General features: G+C 32.0%; 1 protein-coding gene across 1 annotated transcript; it reads left to right on the top strand.

Annotated features, from left to right (window-relative positions):
• The first annotated feature begins 8,611 nt into the window (after positions 1-8,611).
• On the top strand, positions 8,612-10,104 carry LOC21393261. Its single transcript, XM_010101207.2, has 5 exons — positions 8,612-8,754; positions 8,849-8,910; positions 9,051-9,132; positions 9,658-9,716; positions 9,850-10,104. Exons 1-5 carry the CDS (start codon positions 8,691-8,693, stop codon positions 10,075-10,077), a joined length of 495 nt encoding a protein of 164 aa, XP_010099509.1. The 5' UTR covers positions 8,612-8,690; the 3' UTR covers positions 10,078-10,104.
• The last annotated feature ends 760 nt before the right edge of the window (positions 10,105-10,864 follow it).

The raw sequence follows: 10,864 nt of genomic DNA, 5'->3' as shown, positions 1-10,864 counted from the left end.
TTAATTATATAATATATTATATAATAATTTTATATTATATTAAATATAATAATAAATATATATTATATTATAATTATATATATTATAATATAATATAATATAGTCGTAATTTTTAACTATCTACAGTAATTTAATCTCATAATTTGTCAAACACTATTATATTGATTTTAGAACCAGCACAACTATTATAATTATAGTTTACCAAACACTCAGCTGTTTTTTGTAACATCTGTTTTTTCTTTCAACACAGCTAAAAGTAATTTTTTCAAAATCTACAGCAATTTTGGTTCATGGATTAGAATCATGTGATTAGAACTATTTTCGATTTACGTGTATTTTTTGTGAGAGAAAATACTATAGCGAATCATAAACTATGATTTAAATCATGGTTTGAATCCTCCAACCAAATGTCTCCTAAGCCAATGTCTCCATTCAAATAAATAATTTTCTCATTTTTTTATATTATTGAAAATAATTTGAGACTCCATCGCTGTAACATTGTTACCAACCTATAAAAATATCTATTTTCTTCACAAGAAAAAAAAAACTACGTTAATGTAAAAGTTGTCTTGGTCACAATTGCATATGGGAGTGAAATATTGAGAGAAAAAGGTTAACAACTCTCTAAAAGAACGTTTGATATGCAGTAATTAGTAAGAATTATATTATTGAGAAAGTAATAAATGACTATAATTATCGTGTTTGGTTACGTACAATAATCTTTTTAGATTTTTAGAAATATTATTTTATTATGTTTAATTATGCACAGTAATGTAATTTTTACAATAAAATCAACAATTTTAAACATTTCAAAACTCATTAAATTTGTTAAATTGAGTTATTATAAATCCCTCCCGACATGGGCGCTACCAATGATGTTTCCTGTTGGTCGGGGCCCAAAGAAGCCGGGTGAAGTGGTGGTGACAAGATAGCCAATTACTTCGACACGTCAGCAATTAGAGGACCACATAAGATGTCGACTTCCATGTGTAGTGGTCCCACATACATCCCCACAGCTAAGCGACAAAACTGTGGACCACGTCAGAAGGTCATGATTGGTCGTGCAAATTGACCACCCTTGAGGGATTACTCACGTAGTAGAGGGAGGCATACCGAATTCATTACTCTCATTAATTTTGGCAACTTGCTGCTGCATGCAATCGGGAGCACAGGACAAGTATGCATGTGATTAATGACAATGGTCTTTTTTTTTGGGGAAATTTTCAAGTTTATCATAAAAAAATATAACACTGTTTTATTTCTATCATCAATTTTTTAAATTTTATAATACATATTAATATTTTTAAAGAATATTTTTATGAGAAAAGTATATAGTTTGTCATAGTTTTGTACACACTTATTATTTATAAATTTTAAATAATTAGGTGTTATCTTAACTTTTTATTTTTTTATTAATTGAATGACAATTGATTATTTTTTTAATGGAGTGGCATAAATAAATTTTTTTTACTATTTTGAGTGGAATTTTTAGTTTCTCCCCGCCATTTATTGGTAGGATATATTTTTGAGAAAATTTTGGTAGGATATTTTTCTTATTCTATCAAAATATGTTTCATATTCTACCAGAATATTTTCTAATGGCTAATAGAATGATGAAAAACAATGGTTATTATTGTAATATTCCATTGTTTTTTCTTTTCTTTTTAAAGAATAAAAAAAGAATCACTAAGGGTCCATTTAGTATGAGGGTTGAAAATATAGTGATTTGATTCATATGAGTTTTGAATTGTGGGGTTTGAACTTGGGGTTCAAATCATGAATCTTTGGGTTAGAATCATGTTTGGTGTGAATCAAGGGTTCAAATTGGCCAAAACCAAAGGGAGGATTGTTTTATTTTTTTCGGTTCAAGTGGACTAAAACATCACATCAAAATTTAAACTGATTTGAATTAAATATGAGTTTAATTGGATTGGGTTCAAATGACTTTTTCATTTTTACAAACAAGCACTTGTGGGAACCAGAATCTGAGTTCAAATAAGCAAAACCCTTATACTAAACATAATATAAATTTAGTTACACCCTGTGGGCTTTTTTTAGTGAATACCGCATGACCTTTATTTATTTTTTTAATCAATACCATCTGGCATTTTTTTTCCCCTCAAATTAGAAACTGCATGCCTTCGCCTGAGCTATTTTTACTACGAGAGAGAAGAGAGAAGAGAGATTGAAGAAAAGAAAGAGTAGGAGTGTTCACGGTCAGTTTAGGTAGTTTTTTTTTTTTTTATTTATTTAAGAGAGAAGAGAGATTGAAGAAAAGAAAGAGTAGGAGTGTTCACGGTCAGCTTAGGTAGTTTTTTTTTTATTTATTTATTTATTTTTTTTTTTTTGTAGAAACTATCAACCAAATTAAAAACAATTTTTCTTTTAGGCAATTTGGCCGATTTGATATTTTTGGTAATTATCAAATTGAACCAAATCACTTGCAAGTGGTTTGGGCGGTTTGAACTTAAGACTAAAATAGTTTTCAATAATTCATAAAATTATATAATCGTTAATCCATACAAATAAAAATAAGATTCAAGTTTATAATATAACTCAAAAATAGCAAATCTATAAAAGTTCACCATTTAAAATTTTAACACAAACCAACAAAAATATGATAGGATGTATTTTATAAGTGTAGAACATTTATTATGACCAATAAAAACTAAAATAAACACAAAAAATATTTTAAAATTTTAAAAATTATATATGTATATTTTTGGGTAGATTATTGGGTGGTTTAAGGAGTCAAAACCACAAACTAAACCACCCAAAAAAATTAGATTAAAAAACCGACCAAATTACTCAATAATCCAAAAATAATTAACGATTTGGTTTGGTTTGATTTGGATTGAGATATTTTCGTGGTTTGACGGATCTTTTGAACACCCCTAAGAAAGAGAAAGAGAAAGAAGATTGTGCACAAAAAGGAAAAAAATGGTAATAAAAGAAAATAAAAAAAACAAGTAGGGTTTGATTTGGGTAATTTAGTCTTTTATATTGATTGGCTAAGAATAAGAGAGACGATACTGAAAACAGAGGTAATATTGATTTCACATTAATTTTTAAGAGTCAATTCTTAAAAAAAATTATTGATAATCACTTTTTAAGTTTTGAATGTTAAAAATAACATATGAATACAACATTTCTTTTTTTTTTTTTTTTTTTGCTTGAAAATACAACTTTATATTCATGTAATATTAGTTGAACCTTTTTTTCTGATAATATTCATTTGCTAAAGCTGAAACCTTAGTAGGATTTCATATGCATGTGAAATCCTACTAAGGTTTCAGTTTTTGTTATCAAAATAGGAAAAAAAAATTAACCATCATCACTCTTTGAGGGGATGTAAAAAGTTAATGCTAATTAAATTGCCACTCTTGGTAGACTAATGGGCTGTTCGGTTAGAGAGTTGTGGAGGATTTGAACTCAAAATGTGGTTTCAACTCTTACTTAGAGCCTGTTTGGTAAAGGGATTCGTTCCCTGATTCAAATCATGATTCGTAGTTCGCTACAGTATTTTCTCTTACAAAAAATACACGTAAATTAAAAATGGTTCTAATCACATGATACTAATCACATGGAATTTAGAATTAGGGTTCATTTTAACCCAAAAATGAAGGTTCAAATCAACTTTACCCCCCTCCACCTAATGTTCTTAAGGTTTTAATTCAATTTATTGTTCAAAACTCAATCGAAAGATCCCTATCAACTATTTTCACTCACATTAGTGCTAAAAATGTAACCAAACACCGGTTCAAATTTTATTTCTTGTTTAGACCGTACAATATCAAAAACCAATTCGAACCATAGAAATCCCACATATAAATTAAAAGCTTACAATTTAAATTCACATAATTCAAACCCGCAAAACAAATGAAGCCTAAGAAAATAACAACCTAGAATAATGACTCTCTATCTCTACTCACGCACCGCCTCCCTCTCCCACTAGGGTCAGAATCTGGCACCGCCTTAGGTTGAGTTGTCGTGTATCCATCCAATATAAGAGGATGATATTTGGAACCTTGCCAATCGTGGAGCATTGGGTCCAGCGAAAAATAGCACTGATGAGCTCCATGCAAGGGCATCATGGTTGTGGATATGGAGACGCTCAGTTGTGACTGCTCTGGAGCTTGCTTGGTGAAGGCCGACCTTTGTGAGATCCATTGTTGTGGGATACCAGATCGAGAGAAGAAAGGTGTCTTCATCGGATGTGTGTGTGCAACATTGGTCGCTGGTCGAAGATGGTTTGATGGTGGTGGTAGCTGGTGTTCTGCTTTTATCGTGGTGTTATCTTTATTGTTTTTATTTTTTTTTTATATATATAATAAAGGAAATGTAATTCTCGTCATGTTTTTATATTATAATAACGGTGATGATTTTCTCATCTTATGATTTCATTTGTGCATCCCACATGTCTTATATTAACATTGACAACGTATGTGTTAATTTATGACTAGAGTTATTCATAGGTTGTGTCACTCATTTTCCTAATATTTGATATTTGGTCTCGATCGACTCGCATTATTCATCGACAGTAGTTATTCTTTTTAACAACTTTAATCCCGCTTAATTTTGTATATACTGAACGAATCTTTCACGAGTGGGTCTCAACACTTATATTCACCACTATCCTTCGTACGTATTCACTAGTTGATTCAATCAATATTTGTGATCGAATTCTCTTATAGTTGTTGATCATTTATAACTATATTTATGTATGTGTCTTTGTTAATTTTAAAATGATTTTTTTTCCTTTAAATAAAAAGAAAGGAAAACAACAACCTCATAATGTTCCTCTATCCTGACTAGAAAGCCATTTATTTCCAAATTTTCCACATTGAGTCTTTTTTTTAGGAGTCATTGTGTACTTATGCAAAGGTAATTTATCACAGTGCTCCCAAGTCCCATCCCTCAATCCCATCAACCATATCATGAAAATGATAAGTTTCTTTAACTTGACAAACAACTCACGCGCGCAAAGCCATTTTCTGATGTGCTTAATCAATCGACCGAAAATGAGTACCCTATATTCATAGCAACGTGATCTGATTAATCAATAAAAGCAAAAAGTAGTTGACTAAACAGATAAACGTTTGGAACTTGGCAAATCAACTGTCTTATCGTAGCTTTGAAGGGGTATTATTGCAAGATAGAAAATGAGAGAAAACTGAATTGCAAAGTTAGTGTCAACAACTAAGTTCAAATTATGATTTAAATCATAATTTATTATTTATTATAATATTTTTTTTTATAAAAAAAATATATAATTAAAAAATAATTTTAATCACGTGATTATAAATAATAAATCAAGCGCCTCCTAAAGACTAAAAATTTAGAAGAATGTGAACAAGCCTCTTACGTCAGGATTATGCAACAGGGTTGAAACAAAATACCATTAATATAGCAAATGCTTTTTAAACATCAGGTACTGTCTTACATTAAGCCGCGTTAGACATCCTTTTTGTTTTTAATTTCTTAATGAAAAAAAAAATCTTCTCGTTTTTATTTTTTTTTTTAAGTACAAAACATGCATAGTAGCTACGTGTTAAATAATAAAAAAAAAGGTTTAGTAACTACTTGTTTAATTTCTTTCTTTCTTTCTTTCTTTCTTTTTTGTGTATATAAATATAAATATGTTTCAGTATGACGACTCTTATTTTTTATTATTATTACTACATACGTACTTAATTTATGTCTTAACATCAACTACTTATAATTATGAATTTTTCTTTTGGTTATATTTTTTTTCCTGTGGACGTGACACTAAATTATCATCCATATACCATTGTCATTCATTTGCAATTTGCAAAATAGTATCATAAGAATAAAAACATATTTTGTGACTTGAGGTTGCTAAGCATAGCCTCATAGTCCCGTGATCTTTACTTACATTACATAATCTAACCATATCCATAAATATGGTTTACTTCAAACACTTTGCAGTATTTACCAATTGCGTGTAGATCACATTACCCACTTGTCCACACTCCACTGCTTCATCCTTTCTGCATGCCTAATAATAGGTTTTAGGGAGCCGGTGCCTTACCCAAGCTTCCTACAACGCGAACAAACTTAGTTAGCTTTGGCTCAACAAGTAACAGTAGGCCATAATAAATGCAAACAACAACGCACACTCATATATGCATCCATGTCATATATCCTAATGTACTCTATACCGTTTTATGGATTTCTTCTTTCATTTCATACTTTATTCAACTATCGTTTTTGAGTCATTCGTGTTATATTCTAACATCCCGAATGACTTTCGTATTATGTTTTCTTTTTCTTTCATCTCATACTTCTTTACGACTATCGTACTCTCACGTGGAACGGTTGCCGTATTGCAATTTCATGTCTTTCATTTCTTTATGACTTCCGTACTCTCATGTGGAACGGTTGCCTTATTACAATTTCATGTATTTTACTTCTTATGGGCCCCATCCTGTTGTACCGTTGCACACATTCCAATGAGGAGTGGGAGAGCTACCCAAAATAACCAACTCACTCATGGTTTTATAATAACCTCTCTCTTGTGGAGGCCGGTACAAACTATTTTAGTTTCTTCTTTTCTTTTATCATATTTTCTTTGAATATCGTCTTACTGCCATCTTTTCTTATTATGACAGTTTTAGCCTTATTTTGCGTTTTTACACATTTCTATCAATTTCCTATGAAATTGACCTTTCTGTAAGAGTTTGACCTTTCGTTGACTTTGACTTTGACTTTAGCCCGGACTTTTCACATATTAAAATTCTACTACTACTTAAAGTTCATAAGTACATTCATAGCAGCATACATCTTGAAACATTCATAGCATCATACATCATTCAAGAAACATCATTCTCATTCTAACATTCATTGAGCATGTAACATACACAATTTTGTGCAACACGGAAGAATAAGTTCGTTCGTGTCATAGACAAAAGTAAACTACTAGTACTTATCTGCATTTCAGTTATAGCATAATTCTCTACTGGCTCAGATTTCTATCCTTTATTGCTAAATCACGTAAATAAACACCCATCCAGATGGTGAGATAAACCTTTAGTATGCTATTTTTATTTAGCACAGTCATTAAAGAATTAAATCCTTTTTTAGAACGTATTTATCACTTTTATTAGGATCGTAAAAATTTATAATTTCTATTATAAGGACTAATTAAATCCTCATAACTCTATCTTCCATAATTGCCTTTACGAGTTCGTGAATTCATAATTAACATATCCATGGACATCATATGTTCTAAATTACTTGTCATTAATCATATTGTACTTGCCTCAATTCTGAGTTAAGCGGTTCTAGTAGTACCCGCTTGTCGTGTTCCACTACATATTTCCTTGAAATTAGTTCCAGAAGAATCCATAAATGCTTTGAATGATGCACTAGCATCATTCAAGCATTAGACATTCAATTCTAAATTTTCGTACGATTCACCTCGATCTGCCTGCAATCGGTACCGAACCAGGTTTATTAGAATTGAATTTAGTCAAACGGAGGTCACCGTTGCATTCAGTATGTCGAAATGAGTCAGGATATGGTCTCGGATAGTCAAACGGAGGTCGGTAGCCTAAGAAACGACACCTCGTCAGATTCCGGGCATCGGCGACGGCGGCGGTGATCGGAGGGTTTTTCCGCGGCAGACTTCGGTCCTAGCATACCTAAATCGACCTTTCTGAGTCCATTGGTGCGGTCAATTTCACACGATTTAGCGTCTAACATCATAAATTTAACCCGTAAATTACAAACAATTCAGAGACTCAGATTTTCATCAACCGGTAATGGAATCTCGAAATTGACATAGGGCCTTTCTTCCCCAAAACCTCTCTAAGCAATTAGACACCTGTAACACACCTCATCGCCTCCGGAAAACCATGGGTTCGATCTCACCTCGACGGCGAGCGACGGCAACCTCAAATCTAAACGTGCGACGGTGAAATCATGCAAGTGGGTAATGGGATCTACATGCAATTGATAAGCGCTGCAAAGTGCTTGAAGTAAACCTATTTGTGGATATGGTTAGATTATGTAATGTAAGTAAATATCACAGGACTATGAGGCTATACTTAACAACCTTAAGTTACAAAATATGTTTTTGTTCTTATGATGCTATTATGTAAACTACAAATGAATGACAATAGCATATGAGCGATAATTTAGGGTTGTGTCCGCACGGAAAAAAAAATATAGCCAAAAGAAAAATTCATAATTATAAGTAGTTGATGTTAAGGCTAAGTTTACGTACGTAGTAATTATTACCAGAAATAAGGATGGTGACATTCAGTTTTTTGGGTTTTGTAAATCTGGTCCCCTCAATGTCTTTTGATAAACTCAAAAACGTAATTAGCAGCCGATGATTGAATTATGGGTGATGTCTTTTCCATAAGCACTTTACACAAGGAAGACAATTTAGGAAAAAACAAAAGAAAGTGGAGGAAAAATCCCATTTTTCTAGTTCCTGTTGGAGACCCCAATGTGTGGACCCCAATACTACATATATATTTAAGCAAAGCTTTCCCTAGTTATAGCTCATCCGCCATTAAAAGCTCCTGTACTACTACTACTATTCAAGTTTCTGAACAGAGAAATCAAACCAAAACCAAAAAACCTCATTCTTTACTTGACCTCATTAACTACAGCACTCAATACTTTCTCTCTTTTCAATCTCTTCCCGAGTTCTTCATCAAATGAGGCCTTTTTTCACAGTCTCTCTTCTTCTTTTGTCTCTTCTACTTTCTGAACAAGTTCAAGGTAGATATACAAAAACTTTTGTTGTGATTTTAGTAGTTTATTTCTGTCTTTGTGATTTGGTTTTGAAATCATATATTTGCCTTTTCTATTACAGGGATTCGTTTGGAGAAAGGATACTACATGTCAGTTGAACAACATAAGTCAATCCATATTCTGGTAGTTACATAAATATATATATATTGCAAGTTACAATTTAAGTTCTAATTTACATATTCAAATTGAAAACTTGTATATATTCCCTTTTATAATATGCTTCTCACCTTTTTCTCTTTCTGTATTTTTGCTGTTAAACTCAGGAGAAGGAAAATACTTTGACCAAAACAAACAACATTGGTGTCACCCAAGAGGCTGTTGTCTGTAAAGATGGAAACTGTTCAGGTACCAAGAAGAAAAGAGTCTCTAGAGTCTCCAAGAAATCTTACCACTGGTTACCAAGCATTCACGAAGATAACTATGGACCTAGGAGGCACAGATCCAGACACCATTAATTAGTTTTTTATCTCTTCTCTTAGTTATAGGTTTTCAGTCTTTTCACCTCTATAGCTACAGTAGTTCAAAGTAGTACTTTCTTCAAAGCCATAAGAGTTCATGGGTTTCAGAAACTCAAACCCATAATCACCATGTACCATGAGGGGGAAAAAAAAAAGAAGAAGAAAGGAAAAGAAAGAAAATTTCCCATGAACTTAACAAATAGCCATTTCTTGGTTAAATCTACATGGGTATTTTTTTTTAGTCATACAAAATATTCCCACAAATCAATTAGTCCTTCAAAGAAGCAACTTTTGTTTGAGAATCTACATATACATCATGAAATTCATAAGTCCCATGTGTGATATTTTGATATTTTACATCTACATAAAACTTATAAATATCCTAAGTGGTGTCTCGTTTCTACTGTTGCAGGAAATAATAGAAAACTTTTGAGTGTCACACCCTCTACTACCACTACCACCACTGCCAAGGTTGGTTATTAATTAGTTACCGAGAAAACAAGTTGGCAAGAGTTTTTGAATTAATTAAAAAAACTCCATTTTTGGCCAATATTCATATATAATACATATAATGTATAACTCTCATGCTCTAAATGATGTACAGAATGAGAAGAATGGAAAGACTAAAGCTAATCCCATTTCAAATGGCGAAAAGGGTACTAATAGATCACAAAACTATGGTCATGGGGAAGAAGAGAAATCCAGTAGTAGTACTGTTAATTCGTTGAGTACTTCTGAAGAACACCCAGAGTACGCGCACTATCCGGACGTAATAGACCTAGCTGAGATGGACTATTCTCCAGCCAGGAGAAAAACTCCAATACACAACTGATCATGAATATTATTGTAGGGAACAAGCTTTTTTTAGGGAAAAAAAAAAAAAAAAAAAAAAAAAAAAAAAAAAAGGATCCAAGCAAAACAAGAGAGAGAAAGAGAGAGAGAGAGAGAGAGAGAGACAACATTACGAGAATGCTGCAGTTTTTAGGGCTAGGAATGGCTTTTGTAAATATAGTATATTCAATTATTTATTATATTAGATTCTATTCTCATTCTTATAATATCATTTTGAGATGATTGAGTCAAGAGCACTTAGGGGTTCGTTAAGAAGTGTTTCTTTTTGTACGTTTCTTTTCCTTCTAGTGCTACTTTTGAAGCTCACTAAGCCTTTGTATGCTGTCTTCCGTGAATATAATAATATTGAAAATATATGGTAATATATTTACATAGTATCAGTTGCTTTTCAGCATAGAAATGAAGTACTCTGTTTTTTATATTTGCTCCAAATCACGCCCATATTAGAAGTAATTAAAGAATAGGGGAAGTAGCGGTTGCATGCATAACCTAGCGTTAATTGCACACCAGACTCCATCATAAGGTGAAGAGTTAAGTCCCGTTCATTTCGCTGATTCGAGTTTAAAATTTAAATTTTGCTACAGTAAAAAACTCTCACAAACAGTCACATCTAACTTTTTTGCTACAGTAAAAAACTCTCACATAAAGTCACATCTCAACTCGAATTAAAAACTCGAATCAACGAACTAAACAGACCCTTAGAATACCCCTCCCACAAGTATAAAAAGAATATTAGAATACCCCTCCCACAAGTATAATATATATAT

This window comes from Morus notabilis, unplaced genomic scaffold (genome assembly GCF_000414095.1).
Source record: "Morus notabilis unplaced genomic scaffold, ASM41409v2 Scaffold748, whole genome shotgun sequence".
NCBI lineage: Eukaryota > Viridiplantae > Streptophyta > Magnoliopsida > Rosales > Moraceae > Morus > Morus notabilis.
The sequence above is the reverse complement of the archived record's forward strand: the minus strand, read 5'-3'. Positions and strand labels throughout refer to the sequence as shown.

Bases quoted from the DNA above. Each gene is read 5' to 3' on its own strand.
- LOC21393261 (XM_010101207.2), top strand. From the start codon at position 8,691: ATGAGGCCTTTTTTCACAGTCTCTCTTCTTCTTTTGTCTCTTCTACTT. The intron at 9,133-9,657 runs GTACCAAGAAGA...CTACTGTTGCAG, and splicing joins TAAAGATGGAAACTGTTCAG to GAAATAATAGAAAACTTTTG. The intron at 9,717-9,849 runs GTTGGTTATTAA...AATGATGTACAG, and splicing joins CCACTACCACCACTGCCAAG to AATGAGAAGAATGGAAAGAC.